Below are 22,110 nucleotides of genomic sequence, written 5' to 3'. Positions count from 1 at the left end.
CAAGATGATCCAATCGCGGACGACAGTAGGACATATTCTGTCACTTTTTAAACCTCCACTCGATAACAGTGTTTACGGTGCTGTGACGTCATCAATGAAGGCAGCTCCTATTTCTGCAAGCAGCTTTGATTTGCCGGGTTGGAGTCCTGCTTCCATCCATCCATGTTTGGACACTTGTATTAGTAGATCGCACAGTTCAGCACGTGTGTGACCACTAAATAGTCACAACCCATTAAGTTGTTCAACTTATTTCTTCAAGTCGGGCTCCACCGTCATCAATTCATGTATCCATTTTCTACCGCTTCCGGTTGCTGGGGCATATCTCAGCTGCACATGGGCGCTGAGATTGCAACACAGATGACACTAACAGCTGGTAGATAAAACAAGTTAGTATGTGGAAGTAGATCAAAGAAGTTAGTACAGTGCAGGACTACAATAAATCCCAAAGACACAATGTCCAAAGTCTGCATGCATGACTTCAATTCATATTTCTGGAGAAACTTTTAGACCAGTGAAAATGTTACATGAAACACAAGTCGTTTGCTTATTCTGTGACAAATATAAATATAGCATAGCTGCACAACATAATGATATATGAGCATTAAAAACACACAAATATGAATACATGGGAATGAACCTGGAAACCTTTACTGACATATATTGAATCATAACTTATAGACATTTAAAGGAAAACAAAACTGCCATCTTTTTTTTTATTGTTATTATTTTTTGTATTGATTCAACACTACAATTGTTTTTCTTGTGTCACTTTTGGTATGGTTTTTTGTCACGGTTTACTTGCTTTTTTTGTGATTATTGTTTTGTATTGATCAAGCCCTGTAATTTTTACTTTTTTTTTTTTTTCCTTCTTAAGTGTGTATGGTGGACGCCCTCAGGAGGTGATCTTGTGATCACTTCCTGAGGATCCTTGATGCCAAAGGAATATTCATCCATTTTGCTGTGGTCTGGATAGCCTGCTGATCGTGAGCCACAGCGGATAGATGGATATATATCTTTACATATATATATATTAGGGCTGGGCAACGATTACGAATGTTAATCGAAGTTAATCGCTCTATTTCTCCGATTAATCGCGATTAACTGCATTGTATACACAAAGCCCAATAATGAATTCAAAAGTAGCGTGTAGTGCACCTTTATTGGAATATTCTCCCACATGAACAAAAGCGCCAAAACATTTGTTGTGCAAACACAATTTAAATCAGTCCTTGTTAAACAGTAGCAGTTAAATAGCATATTTTATGAAAATCAACTCCAAAAATGTAAATACAAACATTTAAGCTTATTGCCACTGCCAGGGTATTTAAGTTATCCTGTTTGTTATGGAAAATAAATATAATCTACATACAAATCTCTGAGCCACAATCATAACATCTGAACAGGCAATTTCTGAGGTAACAGCAGAAACATTTTTTTTATCAGGGTTCTTATGTTTAAAAAACCTATATTATAGGTAGTGGGCTGTTTTAGGGAATTTTTGATCAAATTATCTGTAGTAGAAATATTAATAATGTTGTGTTTATTCTGCGTAGTGCACTTAAAATAATTATGACCATATCTAGGAATTGATATGATGGGAATTTTGCTTGGTGCTTTGATAAACTGAACGCATCATATACATGGTACTATATTGTGATGTTATGAGCCAGGGAAAAAAAGAACTACCCTACCCAGCATGCAACAGGAGTGACGAGCATGCGCGGTAGCCCGGTATAGGTTGTGTCGCCATGACGACATCTTGTATGTTGTGATATGCACGCTCTGAAAGCAAACGTTAAGAACTCAGCCAACACTCCTGGTCTGCATTATTCATAAATAGACAGACAACACATATACTCCGCTGCTTCACAGGCCGCTGGATGTATTCCCATGCTAGCTAGCCGGTCTAGCAAGCACGCCTCATTCAGTCCAAAACGGCCCGATCTATCCACATTCAGAATTGTCTGGCGGTCGTAAGTGATCCCGGAGTGACCACGCTGTAAGACAGCCATGACATTTGCAGAATTGTCCGGTATTTTTGCCAAATGTTCCATCTTAACCAAGAGCCCCTTGACGCCGGGCGACGCCATCTTGTTAAGAAAAGGCGTTAACAAAATAAAAGCATGTAAACAACATACACAAATGTGCGATAAAATAATTGTCGGCGTTAATAGATTGATGACTTAATTCGTAATTAACGCATTAATTGGCCCACCCCTAATATATATATAATATTTAGGTATCTTTTCTAATAATGTAAACCTTGAGTTGTTAAAGTTCACGTGCACCTCTCTCCTCAAGGGTGTATGAGTAGATGTGTGCCTGTATGAAGGGTTTGTGTGAGCAAAGTATGACTGTTTGTCATTTTAACTGTAATATCTAATAAAATATATTTGCAAAAAAAAAAAAAACACAAAAAAAACATTCGCTCTCGCACCACACTGTCATTAAAATATGTTTTCTAATCACGATAAATGTGTGTGCATTATCTACTTTCATCCTTTAGCAGGACTGATGTAATTATTTTACCTGCAGTACAACACCAAACCACAGGATGGCGCGCAAGAGAAGGAGGCGGATACAAGTCCTGACCGCTGACGTCATCACAATGCCACGCTGCTGTTCACGGCGAGGATTTCCTCCGGTTTAACGCAGTTTGGCAGCAGAAAGGTGGTCTAAAGGCTAAAGAGAGTTCTTTGCTTTCTGTCTTGTTGCTACAGTCAAGTGAAGCTTGCTCAGGCCGCCTTCTGACGTCACCTCTGCTCAGGCCCCGCCTTCTGACGTCACCTCTGCTCGGTCACCTGCAGGGTCAAGAAATAAATACATGATTCAATCAACGCAGAGAGGAGGGATGTCCCTTTTTCCTCTGTTTTAGTCAAGTTATTTACAAACGATGACATGCTAGCAACCCAAAATGTTGAAAGAGCCATATCGGACCAAAAATACAAAAACAAATCCGTCTGGAGCCGCAAAAAAATTAAAAGCCATATTACATACAGACAGTGTGTCATGAGATATAAATTGAATTATGAGGACTTAAAGGAAACTAAATGAGCTCAAATATAGCTACAAATGAGGCATAATGATGCAATATGTACATACAACATGTTAGCATTGATTAGCACTCCACACAAGTCAATAACAACAACAAAACTCACCTTTGTGCATTCTTGCACAACATTAAAAGTTTGGTGGAGAAAATGAGACAGAAAAAGAAGTGGCATTAACCCGTCTTAGAAAGTCGGAGAAAGTTATACATGTAAACAAACTATGGTAAGTTCAAGGACCGCCAAAATTAGTAGGACAAAACAGCGCTTGGCAAATACTCAAATCATCCATCCAACCATTTTCTACCGCTTATTCCCTTATGGGGTCGCGGGGGTCGCTGGCGCCTATATCAGCTACATTCGGGCGGAAGGCGGGCTACACCCTGGACAAGTCGCCACCTCATCGCAGGGCCAACACAGATAGACAGACAACATTCACACACTAGGGAGCATTTAGTGTTGCCAATCAACCTATCCCCAGGTGCATGTCCTTGGAGGTGGGAGGGGCCTATCCCCAGGTGCATGTCTTTGGAGGTGGGAGGGGCCTATCCCCAGGTGCATGTCTTTGGAGGTGGGAGGGGCCTATCCCCAGGTGCATGTCTTTGGAAGTGGGAGGAAGCCGGAGTACCCGTAGGGAACCCACGCATTCACGGGGAGAACATGCAAACATCCACACAGAAAGATCCCGAGCCTGGATTTGAACCCAGGACTGCAGGACCTTCGTATTGTGAGGCAGACGCACTAACCCCTCTGCCACCGTGAAGCCCAAATATAAATTCAATGATGCTAACTAATGATGAGTTTTACTGCAAACATAGAAAATAAAAAAAGCACAATATTTTCACTAAGGCCGCCTCCCGTCCAAATGCAGCTGAGATAGACTCCAGCGACCCCCCCACCACCCCAAAAGGGACAAGCGGTAGAAAATGGATGGGATGGGATGGATTTTCTAAGGTTTGAACCTTAGAAAAATGTAATTAATCTTATATATATTGGATGTAACCACATTATATCAATGTGTGTTGACTCAGGGTATCCATCCATCCATCTTCTTGCGCTTATCCGAGGTCGGGTCGCGGGGGCAACAGCCTAAGCAGGGAAACCCAGACTTCCCTCTCCCCAGCCACTTCGTCTAGCTCTTCCCGGGGGATCCCGAGGCGTTCCCAGGCCAGCCGGGAGACATAGTCTTCCCAACGTGTCCTGGGTCTTCCCCGGTTGGACGTGCCCTAAACACCTCCCTAGGGAGGCGTTCGGGTGGCATCCTGACCAGATGCCCGAACCACCTCATCTGGCTCCTCTCCATGTGGAGGAGCAGCGGCTTTACTTTGAGTTCCTCCCGGATGGCAGAGCTTCTCACCCTATCTCTAAGGGAGAGACCCAAACTCATTTTGGCCGCTTGCACCGTAAATTGAGAGCTTTGCCTTCCGGCTCAGCTCCTTCTTCACCACAACGGATCGATACAACGTCGGCATTACTCAGGGTAAATACCCACAAAACTCCAGCCTGACTTTATTGTGATGTATGTGATTTTTTTTTTAATTCAACCATACTTTGTACTAAATGTACAATCCGGACCAAACTTAAGGTACCTTTTTGAATTCACACCTCTGTCCTGGTGGCAGTCTGGAGAGGACGCCCCGCTGCGTTGGCTCCGAGGGTCCAGGAGTGGCGAGCCGTGCCCACCAGCACACCCTGAGTCTGGGCCGGGCTGGGGAACTCCTCTGGGGCGCCGGCGCAGGACGAGGAGGAGGAGGGGGAGGGGGAGGGCGGGGTGTCGTCCTCTGAGCTGCTGCTGTGCGTGTCGTCCATGGACAGCGACACCACTGCGTGCCGACAACCATAAAGGCGAGGAACGACAAGAAGAAACATTTCTACCACTCACTGGACAGGCCGTCAGGATCCATCTTAAAGCTGTCCACGTCCTCGCCGTGGCCCTCTGAGCCCGCGCCTCGCTCCCGGGAGCCCATGGCCACGGAGCGGCGCCGGGCGTGGATCTCCTCGGAGATGCCCTCCAGGTTGCGTAGGGCCGCACGATACTCGGCCTTTGCTGCTCCCAGCTCGGCCTGACCTTGGTCTACGTGACGCTTCAGTTGCTGAAACGGTTTGGTCAAAAGACGATAAACATGAATAATTGTCCAGAACTTATCACACAACTTCTTTGCTGTGAGTTCAGGTTGTGAAGACAAAAGCTGTCTTTGACATGTGTAGATGTCGGGTCCTGATAAGGTCCTTCCTGTGGGTGTCCAAGATCTGAGAAACCGACACCTCTACGGCGCATTCCAACACACACAGGTGAGGTTTATAAGCTAACTAGCAAAAGGCAGACAATCTACAGGCAGAGAAGGGGCAAACCTGATACTGCTCCAAGCACCGTTTTGTTTGAGTCATTTATGACCTAGTTCAGCTGTTTATGACCCCTCCCCTTAGAAGCAGCTGTAGCTATGTAACCAGGGAATGCCCAAATAAAGGAGGAGGCGTGGAACCCTTTCCTCAGAGCGGCGGGTTGACACCGTACGAGGCTGCAGCTCTCCTCATGAGCTAAATTGAATTTGATACCTTGCTTCTTGTTCGGTGTTTGAACCTGACACATACTTTGGTGTAAATGATTAGCATACGAGCTAACACTGTCAGCTAATTATTGTTCGTTTGGAAGACTACAAGTTGGATAAAAAGTGCATGTTATGAATGTTTGACATATTTCAATGATTACCCCGGCCGACGTCCTACACAGAGCAGCCACTTCATTAGGTACACCTGCAGCGGCCGCGGAGCTTTAGAAGTGAGAGTCAAATGTGTGCGATCTGACGACAATGAGGCAGCACACAGGCTTCGGAGGGTCCGCTCCTTCCACTTAAGGAAAGTCACTTCTGTCAACACACCTCTAATTCTTTACCCTGCAACCCAGATTTGTATTCAAACTTGGCCGGTCAAAGTTCAGCTGAGAAGAGGAAGTCAAACATTCCACAGAATCAGCTCGACATTGTGTAAGTTGTTGAATATTTGACATGACAACAAACACTACACAACACAACATTGTGTAAGTTGTTGAATATTTGACATGACAACAAACACTACACAACACAACATTGTGTAAGTTGTTGAATATTTGACATGACAACAAACACTACACAACACAACATTGTGTAAGTTGTTGAATATTTCTACACGGGACTGACAACAAACACAACTACACAACATTGTGTAAGTTGTTGAATATTTGTACACAGGACTGACAACAAACAGGACTACACAACATTGTGTAAGTTGTTGAATATTTGTACACAGGACTGACAACAAACAGGACTACACAACATTGTGTAAGTTGTTGAATATTTGTACACAGGACTGACAACAAACAGGACTACACAACATTGTGTAAGTTGTTGAATATTTGTACACAGGACTGACAACAAACACAACTACACAACATTGTGTAAGTTGTTGAATATTTGTACACAGGACTGACAACAAACACGACTAAACAACACAACATTGTGTAAGTTGAATATTTCTACACAGGACTGACAACAAACACGACTAAACAACACAACATTGTGTAAGTTGAATATTTCTTCACAGGACTGACAACAAACACTACACAACACAACATTGTGTAAGTTGTTGAATATTTGTACACAGGACTGACAACAAACACGACTAAACAACACAACATTGTGTAAGTTGAATATTCTACACAGGACTGACAACAAACACAACTACACAACATTGTGTAAGTTGTTGAATATTTCTACACAGGACTGACAACAAACACGACTACACAACACAACATTGTGTAAGTTGTTGAATATTTCTACACAGGGCTGACAACAAACACGACTACACAACATTGTGTAAGTTGTTGAATATTTGTACACAGGACTGACAACAAACACGACTACACAACATTGTGTAAGTTGTTGAATATTTGTACACAGGACTGACAACAAACACGACTACACAACATTGTGTAAGTTGTTGAATATTTGTACACAGGACTGACAACAAACACGACTAAACAACACAACATTGTGTAAGTTGAATATTTCTTCACAGGACTGACAACAAACACTACACAACACAACATTGTGTAAGTTGTTGAATATTTGTACACAGGACTGACAACAAACACGACTAAACAACACAACATTGTGTAAGTTGAATATTCTACACAGGACTGACAACAAACACAACTACACAACATTGTGTAAGTTGTTGAATATTTCTACACAGGACTGACAACAAACACGACTACACAACACAACATTGTGTAAGTTGTTGAATATTTCTACACAGGGCTGACAACAAACACGACTACACAACATTGTGTAAGTTGTTGAATATTTGTACACAGGACTGACAACAAACATGACTACACAACATTGTGTAAGTTGTTGAATATTTCTACACAGGACTGACAACAAACACGACTAAACAACACAACATTGTGTAAGTTGTTGAATATTTGTACACAGGACTGATAACAAACACTACACAACACAACATTGTGTAAGTTGTTAAATATTTGTACACAGGACTACACAACATTGTGTAAGTTGTTGAATATTTGTACACAGGACTGACAACAAACAGGACAACACAACATTGTATAAGTTGTTAAATATTTGTACACAGGACTGACAACAAACAGGACTACACAACATTGTGTAAGTTGTTGAATATTTGTACACAGGGCTGACAACAAACAGGACAACACAACATTGTATAAGTTGTTAAATATTTGTACACAGGACTGACAACAAACAGGACTACACAACATTGTGTAAGTTGTTGAATATTTCTACACAGGACTGACAACAAACACTACACAACACAACATTGTGTAAGTTGTTAAATATTTGTACACAGGACTGACAACAAACACTACACAACACAACATTGTGTAAGTTGTTGAATATTTCTACACAGGACTGACAAGACGTACCTCGAGCTGGAGATAATACTTGGCCTTCAGTTCAAAATATGGCCTGCAGAGGGAGCAAGAGAGCAAAAGTGAGTCCCAGGAGGAAAAAAAAAGAGTCCACATTCCTTAGCTCTTCCACCCCCACGGCAGAGGAGAAACATCTGGATTTCATCAGGCCTCAGAGTCTGAGTTCATCAGGCCTCAGAGGAGAACCATCTAGATTTGATCAGGCCTGGTTCTTCCTCCCACTGCCATGAGGGCGGGTCCAAAAAGAAGTGGCACTAACTTGGATTTGCTGACGGAGCGTCTGAGTTTCTTCTCCACTTGCTTCATGTGTCCGACACACAAGTGGTGCCTGGCCGCCGTCTTCTTGTGCTCGGCCTCGCTGCGGACTCTGCTCTGCTCCGCCTCCACCACCTGAGACGGCCGTGGAATGGACTTTGTGTCTCATCAAAGAACATTTAGTGATGCTGAAAAGCTTGCAGAACGTCCTGAAGACGTGGTCAATGACACCTTGCAGAAAGTTGCTGTCTGCTTCCCAAGTCAAAAGTATCAGGATTGAAATTAAAGCTGCAAGCAGCGTTGGTCGGGCCCGCCTTTGGCTGCTGCCCCCGCGACCCAAACCCGGATAAGCGGTAGAAGCACGGATAGTAGCTTCTATTATTATAGGGTATTGTGTGTAGAATTTTGAGGACAAAAAAGATTTAATTCCATTTTACATTGTCATTGTCTACTGTGAGCCATAAGTGTCCCAATACTTTTGCCTAGTGTTAGTCCTAAGTGTCCCAATACTTTTGTCCAGTGGTAGTAGCCATCTTGAGACAACAGCAGTGCAGCAGCAGCAGCGCAGTTGATCTTTGAAGGGTCAAAAAATCAAAACCGGAGCAGTAATCAAAACTCTGTTCAACACTTTTTTTCAGAAGGGTTCAATCTCTCTCCTGTGCGAGTTTGAAGCCGAAACGACAAACGCGCTCAGAGGAGATAACGTTTGAAGAAAGGTGACGGGTTTTTACAAAACTTTTATTTTGAAGGGGTAATTTTTAACTTCCTGTTGATTTTTGCTGAAGGATGTCAATTATCAAAATTTAGGTTTAAGTGAGACCTACATAGAAGTTTTTGTTTCATGTCTCTCCAACATTCCTACTGGAAGTTACAAGCAGTTTTGTCTGTTTTCTCTTCCTAGGAGCAGTTATTTCTGTGGTTTATTCAAAAATTGCGCTACAGCGCATTTTTGAGTTTTGGGGTTGGGTTTTTTCGTTAAATCGCAATTTCCGCCGGTCCTGATGTGTGTGCCAAGTTTGGTGAGTTTTGAAGCATTTTAAGGGGGCCAAATTACGGCTCAAAGAGGAAAAAATTGCATTTTTAGCGAAAATTTTGTTTTGAAGTGGTTTTTGCCAACTTCTTGTTGATTATTGCCCGAGAATACACTATTAGGAAATGTAGGTCTTGGTTAGACCTACTTAGAGGTTTTTGTTTGATGTCTCTACGACATTGCTACTGGAAGTTACAAGCTGTCTGTTTTTTGTTTCTTCCTAGGGGGCGCTAGCGCGCAATTTTGAATTTTGGGGTTTGGTTGCTTAATTTTACACACACAGTACCGATGTGTGTGTAAAATTTGGTGAGTTTTGAAGCGTGTTAAGGGGGTCAAATTACGGTGCGAACGAGCGGAATAATAATAAAGAATAAAGAATTAAAGCTGCAAGCAGCGTTGGTCGGGTCCGCCTTTGGCTGTTGCCGCCGTGTCCCGAGTCCCGATCTTAGTCAGACCTACATAGAAGTTTTTTATTCCATGTCTCTATGACATTTCTAACAGAAGTTACATGCAGTTTTGTCTGTTTTTTTTCATAGGGGGCGCTAAGCGCAATTTTGATTTTTGGGGTTTGGTTTTTTATTAGATGGCAGTTTTTGCCAGTCCTGATATGTGTGTAAAATTTGGGGAGTTTTGAAGTATGTTAAGGGGGTGAAATTACAGATCGGCGATTCTGGATGTTGTTGATAAATGGCTTTCGGTCTGCATAACAGAGCTTTAACTTGCACTAAAACCTTACAGTTTCAATAGGGTCCTTGGCCCATGGCAAAGGACTCTGTGGAGTCCTTTGCCATGGGCAGGGCGGACCCTAAAAAAGCCCCTACTGGCACACACCCTCTGAGTGGCGTGGTTGAGCATTTCCTGCCAGGCCGAGTCCAAGTGGCGGCCGTCCTCCTCCAGCAGTCTCTCCTCGGCCAGGGCGATGGTCTCCTTGGCGGCCCGCAGGATCTCCAGCGCCCGCTGGAACTCCTGGCTGGCCTTCTGGGCTTCAAGCTGGGCCTGCAGACATCACACGAGTTGCAATGAACTCAGACTCTGGGACTCGGGTCCTTCGCTCTAAGTCGAGGGCCCGTTCTTGGCCCGGTGCCAGACCAGCAGCACTATTAGGGACATCCAAGGGGGTTCGATACAAGACTTGTTGCATCATCCTAGGACTGGCCGATACATGGAATATACCAGATATAAGGTGGCTTTGTCTCTGTGCCAGCTAGAAAACTGGAGTATACCTTCTTGCACACTCGTCTTTCCTCACTCCTTCTTGTCTCTGCTTCTCACAGAGACATGAAACAAGCACACCTTCTTACAGACTGTCGCACGTGCAACATAGGGCTGGGCCGTATATGGCGATTGGAAGACATATCCATATATTCTTAAAGAAGATATGAAGTAAGAAAATATGGTAATAGCGATATGATTTCTTTTAGGTTAAAATGAGCAAACACCGCTTATTAGGGTCCTTGGTCCATGGCAAAGGACTCCAAAGTCCTTTGCCATGGGCCAAGGACCCTATTGAAACTGCTGTGTTTTATTATTATTCCGCACCTACGCGCTGTAATTTGACCCCCTTAACAGGCTTCAAAACTCACCAAATTTGACACACACGTCGGTATAGCAAACCTTCCCAACATATTAAGCAAACCAATCCCCCAAAATGAAAATTGCGCTCTAGCGCCCCCTAGGAAAAAAATTACAGACAAAACTGCATGTAACTTCTGTTAGGAATGTCATAGCGACATGAAACAAAAACTCCTATGTAGGTCTGACTTAGACCCAATTTTCATACACTCACTTCTTCCAGCAAAAATCTACAGGAAGTTGGCAAAAATGCAATTTTTGCCTCTTTGCGCTGTAATTTGACCCCTTTAAAATGCTTCAAAAGTCACCAAACTTGGCGCACACATAAGGACTGGCGAATATTGCGATCTAATGAAAAAAACCAAACCCCAAAACTCAAAATTGCGCTCTAGCGCTATTTTTGAATAAAACACTGAAAAAACTGCTCCTAGGAAGAAAACACAGACAAAACGGCTTGTAACTTCGGTCAGAATGTTGGAGAGACATGAAACAAAAACCTCTATGTAGGTCTCGCTTAGACCTACATTTCATAGATTGACAACCCCCAACAAAAATCAACAGGAAGTTTGTAATCCCCCCTTCAAAACAAAGTTTTGTAAAAACCGGTGCCCTTTCTTCAAACATTATCTCATCTGAGTGCGTTTGTTGTTTTGGCTTCAAACTCGCACAGGAGAGGGATTGAACCCTTCTGATTAAAAGTATAGAACGGAGTTTTGATAAGTTCTCAGGTTTTGATTTTACGCGCCTTCAAAGAACCCCTGTGCAAAGTCTCCTAAAAAATGCATTTTTTTGTCTCTTTAAGCTGTTATTTGACCCCCTTAAAATGCTTCTAAACTCACCAAACTTGACACACACATCAGGTCTGGCAAAAATTGCGATCTGATGAAAAAACCTAACCTCAAAACTCAAAAATGCGCTCTACCGCCCCCCTAGGAATACAACACGGACAAACTGCTCCTAGGAAGAAAACACAGACAAAACTGCTTGTAACTTCCGGTAGGAATGTCAGAGAGACATGAAACAAAAAACACTATGTAGGTCTCACTTAGACCTACATTTTAATAACCAACATACTTTAGCAAAAATCAACAGGAAGTTTGATATTTTCACTTCAATACAACAACTGCATTACTTTCACAATGCATTAGATTCTCAAAATTGTGGCTCCAAGGCGTCTTCTAACGCTTATCCGGCCGTGGGTCTCGGGGGCAGCAGCCAAAGGCGGGCCCGACCAACGCTGCTTGCAGCTTTAATTTGTTGTGTTCCTCATGTGCTACTAAACCCCTGCCCCTTCCTCCCTCCAATAGTATAAGAACATCCATGATTGGCTGGTTGTTTACTATGATGAGTCACCATTGGTTGAACTGAGGCCACTCAGAGGCCAGATATCATGGAACCAGGAAGTGAAATAACAACAGACGAGGAGAGAGTCGTAGAAGAGAAGAGAGAATCATCAAGAAGGTAGGAGGAACCCATGCAGGCGCAGTGAGAACATGCATAGTCCACACGGAAAGATCCCGAGCCCGGGATTGAACCCAGGACACCTCAGGATCTTCGTATTGTGAGGCAAATGCACTAACCCCCTGCGCCACCGTGCTGCCCCTGTTACAGTAAAGTCCGTCTAAATGCTAACTTCCATTTTCTCTGCTGTTTTCCAAGACAGTAGCTGACAATTTGCTCATGAGTTCTACTCCTTCTACTGAATAGTTGAATCATTTTGAAAGAAACAACCAGATGACATTTTCATCTGAGACTTTGGGTTCTGGCAACTTTGGCCCTCTTGGTGATGTCGTTGAATACCTGCAGTTCTAACATGACAGAAACATTTTACAACCACGGGCTAGGTTAGCCTGGAGGCTAAAACAAAAGAAAAATGGCCGTTTCCAGAGCTGCAGCTGACTGATAGTAGGCAGAGCTTCGGGCTTTATGGACTTTTTTTTTCTCAAATCCAAGATGTAGTGAAAATCAACACAGAATGCTGACGAAGTAGAGGACACACACACACACACACTCAAGCACACACACTCACGCACACACACACACACGCACACACACTCACGCACACACACGCACACACGCGCACACACTCAAGCACACTCGCACACACACGCACACTCACGCACACACGCACACACTCACGCACACACACACACACGCACGCACACACACTCACGCACACACGCGCACACACACACACACACAGACACGCACACGCACACACGCACACACACACACGCACGCACGGCACGCACACACACACACACACACACACACACACACACACACACACACACACAGGCAGTGGTTTGGCAGACAAAGGAGAGTTTAGGCGAAGTCCGACCCCCCCTCCCTAAAAGTGCTGGAATGCCAGTGACAAAAGCATGGAGGTGTGGGGGGGTGCAGCTGGCTCACAGGAGGGGGGTGGGGACAGTTAATTGTTTACATGTGGCGGCGGGGGGGGGGGGGGGGGGGGGGGCATTGAGGGTTTGAGCTGAACCTTTTTCGTTGTTTTAAAGTGGGTCATATTTGAAATATTAATCTTTTTTTTTAATGTAAGTCACGGGCAGACAGCAAGCCAGTTTATCCCGAGGGCTTCATCTGCTTTGCTCTAGTTAAACCCTTGCAGACACACACACACACACCACACACACACACACACACACACACACACACACACACTCACACACACACACTCACACACACACACACACACTTACATGTCTCGCCTACTTTGTGGTTGTGAGGGCCCCCCTTTCCACTATAGCAAGAATGATGAAAAAAGTATGAGACAACACCCCCCACCCCAAACACACACACACACTTTGATCCTCTCACGTGCACACCAGTCCCGTCAAAAGGCACAAATCTCCGGCAACAACAAGTTGTCCAGAGAAATGTTTGGCAGCCAAAATAGACAACAAGGTGTAGAAATCAAGTACACAATCCTAGTTCTGTTTTTCTACAGCTCGTCAATGACACTAGACTTTCAGATAGCAAAGGACACCACCCCCCACCGTTTCAAAAACACAAAACTGAGTGTGTGTGTGTGTGTGTGTGTGTGTGTGTGTGTGTGTGTACCTGTCTGGCCACTTTGCGCGCTTCCCAGTATGGTTTGGAGTCATCCACAGCACGGCCGATTTTCTTCACCTGCTCGTCTAGCTTGAGTGTTGCTTCCACCAGAACCGCACGAAACCGCTGACGAAATTCCTGCAAGCAAACAAACACACACACACACACGCACACACACACACGCACGCACACACACAACCATATGTATGAATGAATGCATGGCTGAGTACAGAGGAGCCAGGTGAGTCAACACTATCACAGGAGCCATCTGCACCAGGAAACTGAAGTAGATGTAGACTACAAGGTTATGTATAGTATACAGAAAAATACACACATATATATATATATATATATATATATATATATATATATATATATATATATATATATATATATATATATATATATATATATATATATATATATATATATATATATATATATATATCCAATGATATCACACACAAGTAAACATGCTGTAGGACTGCTTGTATCATACATGATATCACACACAAGTAAACACATTGCAGGACTTCTTGTATCGCACATGATATCACACACAAGTAAACACACTGCAGGACTGCTTGTATCGCACATGATATCACAAACAAGTAAGCATGCTGCAGGATTGCTCGTATCGTACATGATATACCACAGAACTAAACACACTGCAGGACTGCTTGTATCGCACATGATATCACACACAAGTAAACATGTGTCAGGACTGCTTGTATCACACATGATATCACACACAAGTAAACACATTGCAGGACTGCTTGTATCATACATGATATCACAAACAAGTAAGCATGCTGCAGGATTGCTCGTATTGTACATGGTATCACACAGAACTAAACACACTGCAGGACTGCTTGTATCGCACATGATATCACACACAAGTAAACACATTGCAGGACTGCTTGTATCATACATGATATCACAAACAAGTAAGCATGCTGCAGAATTGCTCATATCGTACATGATATCACACACAAGTAAACATGCTGCAGGACTGCTTGTATCATACATGATATCACACACAAGTAAACACATTGCAGGACTTTTTGTATCGCACATGATATCATACACAAGTAAACATGCTGCAGGACTGCTTGTATCACACATGATATCACACACAAGTAAACACATTGCAGGTCTTCTTGTATCGCACATGATATCACACACAAGTAAACATGCTGCAGGACTGCTTGTATCATACATGATATCACAAACAAGTAAGCATGCTGCAGGATTGCTCATATCGTACATGATATCACACACAAGTAAACATGCTGCAGGACTGCTTGTATCATACATGATATCACACACAAGTAAACACATTGCAGGTCTTCTTGTATCGCACATGATATCACACACAAGTAAACATGCTGTAGGACTGCTTGTATCATACATGATATCACACACAAGTAAACACATTGCAGGACTTTTTGTATCGCACATGATATCATACACAAGTAAACATGCTGCAGGACTGCTTGTATCACACATGATATCACACACAAGTAAACACATTGCAGGTCTTCTTGTATCGCACATGATATCACACACAAGTAAACATGCTGCAGGACTGCTTGTATCATACATGATATCACAAACAAGTAAGCATGCTGCAGGATTGCTCATATCGTATATGATATCACACACAAGTAAACATGCTGCAGGACTGCTTGTATCATACATGATATCACACACAAGTAAACACATTGCAGGACTTCTTGTATCGCACATGATATCACACACAAGTAAACACACTGCAGGACTGCTGGTATCGCACATGATATCACACACAAGTAAACACACTGCAGGACTGCTGGTATCATACATGATATCACACACAAGTAAACACACTGCAGGACTGCTTGTATCGCACATGATATCACACACAAGTAAACACACTGCAGGACTGCTGGTATCGCACATGATATCACACACAAGTAAACACACTGCAGGACTGCTGGTATCATACATGATATCACACACAAGTAAACACACTGCAGGACTGCTTGTATCGCACATGATATCACACACAAGTAAACACACTGCAGGACTGCTTGTATCATACATGATATCACACACAAGTAAACACACTGCAGGACTGCTTGTATCGCACATGATATCACACACAAGTAAACACACTGCAGGACTGCTGGTATCATACATGATATCACACACAAGTAAACACGTTGCAGGACTTCTTGTATCGCACATGATATCACACACAAGTAAACACACTGCAGGACTGCTGGTATCACACATGATATCACACACAAGTAAACATGTGTCAGGACTGATTGTATCACACATGATATCACACACAAGTAAACACTCTGCAGGACTACTTGTATCACACATGATATCACACACAAGTAAACATGTGTCAGGACAGCTTGTGTTGCACATGATATCAATAGTTTTTTCTCATATATGTATCCATCCATCCATTTCTACCGCCTATCCCCTTGGGGTGGCGGGTTAGTAATAAATATGTAACTCATCACTCTCTTTGCAAAGTTAGCAGTGTATGAATCTACCATTTCAACACTCAAATGTCTTAAGTGAGTGTTTTGCATATTTCTTCCCCAGAAAAGAATGAACTCTTACTTTCCACAAAGGTTCCATCACAAAGGTGTTAACTAGGATTTATTTCCAGGTACAGATCTTGTTGTTGGGCAATTACTAAATTATCTTCAAGAATTCCCTCTCTTCTACAAATGAGTTAAGTTAGTTGTCTTTGAGGGGGGGTGAAGAGGGGGGGGGGGGGGTGTACCTCCAGCTCCGTCTCCAAGCGGTTGATGTCATCTGTGGACTGGTTCAACTTCTCCAGTTCTCCCTGTTTGCAGGAAACATTGGATGAAGGTTCAAAATGAGCGTGGAACATTCCATCTGTCGGCAGTTTGACTTTTGCAACATTTTCATACTGAAGTGTTTTTCAAAATGGCTCACTTGAATTCGTGGGTCCACCTCCTCTCCTTCTTCAGCAAGATGAGATTCTTCCCCAGATGTGGCCCCGGTTAGCAGAGGGTCCATTGTCAGACCGGACCTTGGGGGGACAACAATCCAAGGTGTCCGGCAAAGACGCACCCTAGTGGGGGTGTCCGGCAAAGACGCACCCTGTCCAAGTTCTAGTGGCGGTGTCCGGCAAAGACGCACCCTAGTGGGGGTGTCCGGCAAAGACGCACCCTGTCCAAGTTCTAGTGGCGGTGTCCGGCAAAGACGCACCCTGTCCAAGTTCTAGTGGCGGTGTCCGGCAAAGACGCACCCTCTCCAATTTCTAGTGGCGGTGTCCGGCAAAGACGCACCCTAGTGGGGGTGTCCGGCAAACACGCACCCTCTCCAAGTTCTAGTAGGGGTGTCCGGCAAAGACGCACCCTCTCCAATTTCTAGTGGCGGTGTCCGGCAAAGACGCACCCTAGTGGGGGTGTCCGGCAAACACGCACCCTCTCCAAGTTCTAGTGGGGGTGTCCGGCAAAGACGCACCCTAGTGGGGGTGTCCGGCAAAGACGCACCCTCTCCAAGTTCTAGTGGGGGTGTCCAGCAAAGACGCACCCTAGTGGGGGGTTCCGGCAAAGACGCACCCTAGTGGCGGTGTCCGGCAAAGACGCACCCTAGAGGGGGTGTCCGGCAAAGACACACCCTAGTGGGGGTGTCCGACAAAGACACACCCTAGTGGGGGTGTCCGGCAAAGACACACCCTAGTGGGGGTGTCCGGCAAAGACGCACCCTAGAGGGGGTGTCCGGCAAAGACACACCCTAGTGGGGGTGTCCGGCAAAGACGCACCCTGTCCAAGTTCTAGTGGCGGTGTCCGGCAAAGACGCACCCTGTCCAAGTTCTAGTGGCGGTGTCCGGCAAAGACGCACCCTCTCCAATTTCTAGTGGCGGTGTCCGGCAAAGACGCACCCTAGTGGGGGTGTCCGGCAAACACGCACCCTCTCCAAGTTCTAGTGGGGGTGTCCGGCAAAGACGCACCCTGTCCAAGTTCTAGTGGCGGTGTCCGGCAAAGACGCACCCTGTCCAAGTTCTAGTGGCGGTGTCCAGCAAAGACGCACCCTCTCCAATTTCTAGTGGCGGTGTCCGGCAAAGACGCACCCTAGTGGGGGTGTCCGGCAAAGACGCACCCTCTCCAAGTTCTAGTGGGGGTGTCCGGCAAAGACGCACCCTAGTGGGGGTGTCCGGCAAAGATGTACCCTAGTGGGGGTGTCTGGCAAAGACGCACCCTCTCCAAGTTCTAGTAGGGGTGTCCGGCAAAGATGCACCCTCTCCAAGTTCTAGTAGGGGTGTCCGGCAAAGATGCACCCTGTCCAAGTTCTAGTAGGGGTGTCCGGCAAAGACGCACCCTAGTGGCGGTGTCCGTCAAAGACGCACCCTCTCCAAGTTCTAGTAAGGGTGTCCGGCAAAGACACACCCTAGTGGGGGTGTCCGGCAAAGACGCACCCTGTCCAAGTTCTAGTGGCGGTGTCCGGCAAAGACGCACCCTGTCCAAGTTCTAGTGGCGGTGTCCGGCAAAGACGCACCCTCTCCAATTTCTAGTGGCGGTGTCCGGCAAAGACGCACCCTAGTGGGGGTGTCCGGCAAACACGCACCCTCTCCAAGTTCTAGTGGGGGTGTCCGGCAAAGACGCACCCTAGTGGGGGTGTCCGGCAAAGACGCACCCTCTCCAAGTTCTAGTGGGGGTGTCCAGCAAAGACGCACCCTAGTGGGGGTGTCCGGCAAAGATGTACCCAAGTGGGGGTGTCTGGCAAAGACGCACCCTCCCCGTTCTAGTAGGGGTGTCCGGCAAAAACGCACCCTCTCCAAGTTCTAGTGGGGGTGTCCGGCAAAGACGCACCCTCTCCAGGTTCTAGTGGGGGTGTCCGGCAAAGACGCAGCCTCTCCAAGTTCTAGTGGGGGTGTCCGGCAAAGACGCACCCTAGTGGGGGTGTCCGGCAAAGATGTACCCTAGTGGGGGTGTCTGGCAAAGACGCACCCTCCCCAAGTTCTAGTAGGGGTGTCCGGCAAAAACGCACCCTCTCCAAGTTCTAGTGGGGGTGTCCGGCAAAGACGCACCCTAGTGGGGGTGTCCGGCAAAGATGTACCCTAGTGGGGGTGTCTGGCAAAGACGCGCCCTCCCCAAGTTCTAGTAGGGGTGTCCGGCAGAGATGCACCCTGTCCAAGTTCTAGTAGGGGTGTCCGGCAAAGATGCACCCTGTCCAAGTTCTAGTAGGGGTGTCCGGCAAAGACGCACCCTCTCCAAGTTCTAGTAGGGGTGTCCGGCAAAGACGCACCCTCTCCAAGTTCTAGTAGGGGTGTCCAGCAAAGATGCACCCTGTCCAAGTTCTAGTAGGGGTGTCCGGCAAAGACGCACCCTCTCCAAGTTCTAGTAGGGGTGTCCGGCAAAGATGCACCCTCTCCAAGTTCTAAAGCCACATAGCAAGTTTCCCTGCATGCGTCCAAGGTCTCGGAGGCTTTGAGGGTCCCAGACGCCAGCTTGGCCGCAGGCAGCCGACAGATCACAACCTCAGGGCACCGAAGTAGGAGAGAAAGTAGAGTTAGTGGATGTGTGGTGTGTGCAGGGACACAACTTCCGGTTCTTGCCTTCAAAATAAAATCCCCGCCTATTAGAAGTTGGGCACATTCAATCAGAGCTGGAGTGAATATTACCTGAGAGTAATATGACTCAATCAAAAGTAAAAAGATGCCATCCACAAAATGATAGATGCACTTTGACACCCGAGGTATCACTTTTGACAGGATGTAGTTGGAACTTGAAGATCCACACAGCAAGATAATCCCATAGGTTGCTATAATAATGATATAATATAATAATATATATTAATGATAATCCTATAGGTTGTTCCACCTGATCATGTGACACAAGTCTCTCTGGTCTTTTTTTCTTTGTCATGAAAGAGGGAGGTTTTTGTGGTCGCTGCACTAATTGTAAGTGTATATTGTGTTTTTTATGTTGATTTAGTTAAAAAAAATATATATATATATATATTTTTTTTTTTTAAATAAAAATGAATAAAAAAATCTTCCGCGGCCTGGTACCAATCGGGCCACGGCCCAGACCACTGGTTTACTTGACTAAAACTAACTTCCGGTTTGGTTGGCGTTCTGATGCAACTTGACTCAAGCAGTCATGCTGGACTTTAGGCGCCCCCTGCTGGTGGGAGATGCACAATGCAAGGACACGGATAAGGAGTCGGACGGGAGGATGGACTTGTTTCATGCCGCACTTGGCAAGTGATCTGTTGGCAAATACTCCGCAAAAAATACGGTTTATAAAAAACAAGAGGGAATATAGTATAAATATTAGATAATGCATCTCTCCATATATATATATATATATATATATATATATATATATATATATATATATGTATATATATATATATATATATGTATATATATATATATATATATATATTTATACATATATATATATATATATACATATATATATATATATATATATGTATATATATATATATACATATATATATATATATATATATATATACATATATATATATATATATTTAAAACATTTAAAACAGTATTTAGCTTGACTATATATATATATATATATATATATATATATATATATATATATATATATATATATATATATATATATATATATATATACATATATATATTAGGGGTGGGCAAATTAATGCGTTAATTATGCGTTAACTCATCAATCTATTAACGCCGACAATTATTTTATTGCACATTTGCGTATGTTGTTTACCTGCTTTTATTTTGTTAACGCCTTTTCTTAACAAGATGGCATCTCCCGGATGTACTTCGGCGTGGAGGGGCTCTTGGTAAAGATGGAACATTCGGCAAAAATACCGGACAATTCTGCAAATGTCATGGCTGGCTTACAGCGTGGTCACTCCGGGATCACTTACGACCGCCAGACAATTCTGAATGTGGATAGATCGGGCCGTTTTGGACTGAATGAGGCGTGCTTGCTAGACCGGCTAGCTAGCATGGGAATACTTTGCCGGCTACATCCAGCGGCCTGTGAAGCAGCGGAGTATATGTGTTGTCTGTCTATTTATGAATAATGCAGACCAGGAGTGTTGGCTGAGTTCTTAACGTTTGCTTTCAGAGCGTGCATATCACAACATACAAGATGTCGTCATGGCGACACAACCTATACCGGGCTACCGCGCATGCTCCTCCCTCCTGTTGCATGCTGGGTAGGGTAGTTCTTTATTTCCCTGGCTCATAACATCACAATATAGTACCATGTATATGCGTTCAGTTTATCAAAGCACCAAGCAAACAATCGGAAAATTCCCATCATATCAATTCCTAGATATGGTCATAATTATTTTAAGTGCACTACGCAGAATAAACACAACATTATTAATATTGCTACTACGGATAATTTGATCAAAAATTCCCTAAAACAGCCCACTACCTATTATATAGTTTTTTTAAACATAAGACCCTGATAAAAAAAATGTTTCTGCTGTTACCTCAGAAATTGCCTGTTCAGATGTTATAATTGTGGCTCAGAGATTTGTATGTAGATTATATTTATTTTCCATAACAAACAGGATAACTTAAATACCCTGGCAGTGCCAATAAGCTTAAATGTTTGTATTTACATTTTTGGAGTTGATTTTCATAAAATATGCTATTTAACTGCTACTGTTTAACAAGGATTGATTTAAATTGTGTTTGCACAACAAAAGTTTTGGCGCTTTTGTTCATGTGGGAGAATATTCCAATAAAGGTGCACTACACACTACTTTTGAATTCATTATTGGGCTTTGTGTATACAATGCAGTTAATCGCGATGAATCGGAGAAATAGTGTGATTAACTTCGATTAAAATTTGTAATCGTTGCCCAGCCCTAATATATATATATATATATATATATATATATATATATATATATATATATATTGGTGTGTAAAAGAATGCTTGATGTTTGGGTTATAGAAGCTATGTGTAACAACATGATGCAATCATGCACCAAACTACCTGGCAAGATGAACAAAGCATTCCTTCCATTTGTCCACAATATACAAGTGCTTGTCAATGTGTGAGAACTGAAGAAACAACTTTGAATACGCGTCCAACACCCCCACCCCTCCACCCTACTCCCCCCCGCGTCCCTCTTGCGTGCAAGTGCTTTCATAAAATGGCTCGTGGATGTGGGAGGAG

General features: G+C 44.0%; 1 protein-coding gene across 4 annotated transcripts in view; it reads right to left on the bottom strand.

Annotated features, from left to right (window-relative positions):
• Positions 1 to 632: 632 nt before the first annotated feature.
• The window catches only part of LOC133540143 (SH3 domain-binding protein 5-like), a 46,919-nt gene continuing 25,441 nt past the window's right edge, over positions 633 to 22,110 (bottom strand). The window contains exons 2-10 of one of the 4 annotated variants that reach the window (XM_061882675.1): positions 16,886 to 19,436; positions 16,710 to 16,772; positions 13,931 to 14,059; positions 10,112 to 10,276; positions 8,255 to 8,385; positions 7,990 to 8,032; positions 4,930 to 5,140; positions 4,653 to 4,870; positions 633 to 2,801 (exon numbers count right to left, since the gene is read on the bottom strand). In XM_061882675.1, coding sequence (XP_061738659.1) covers positions 2,784 to 2,801; positions 4,653 to 4,870; positions 4,930 to 5,140; positions 7,990 to 8,032; positions 8,255 to 8,385; positions 10,112 to 10,276; positions 13,931 to 14,059; positions 16,710 to 16,772; positions 16,886 to 16,969 — 1,062 coding nt within the window. In that variant the 5' untranslated portion in view covers positions 16,970 to 19,436 and the 3' untranslated portion in view covers positions 633 to 2,783. Of the gene's footprint in view, positions 2,802 to 4,636; positions 4,871 to 4,929; positions 5,141 to 7,989; positions 8,033 to 8,254; positions 8,386 to 10,111; positions 10,277 to 13,930; positions 14,060 to 16,543; positions 16,674 to 16,709; positions 16,773 to 16,885; positions 19,437 to 22,110 lie in introns of those variants that run through there. The other 3 variants (XM_061882677.1, XM_061882678.1, XM_061882679.1) reach the window with 3 other exon arrangements.

This window comes from Nerophis ophidion, linkage group LG21 (assembly GCF_033978795.1).
Source record: "Nerophis ophidion isolate RoL-2023_Sa linkage group LG21, RoL_Noph_v1.0, whole genome shotgun sequence".
Taxonomy (NCBI): Eukaryota; Metazoa; Chordata; class Actinopteri; order Syngnathiformes; family Syngnathidae; genus Nerophis; species Nerophis ophidion.
The sequence above is the reverse complement of the archived record's forward strand: the minus strand, read 5'-3'. Positions and strand labels throughout refer to the sequence as shown.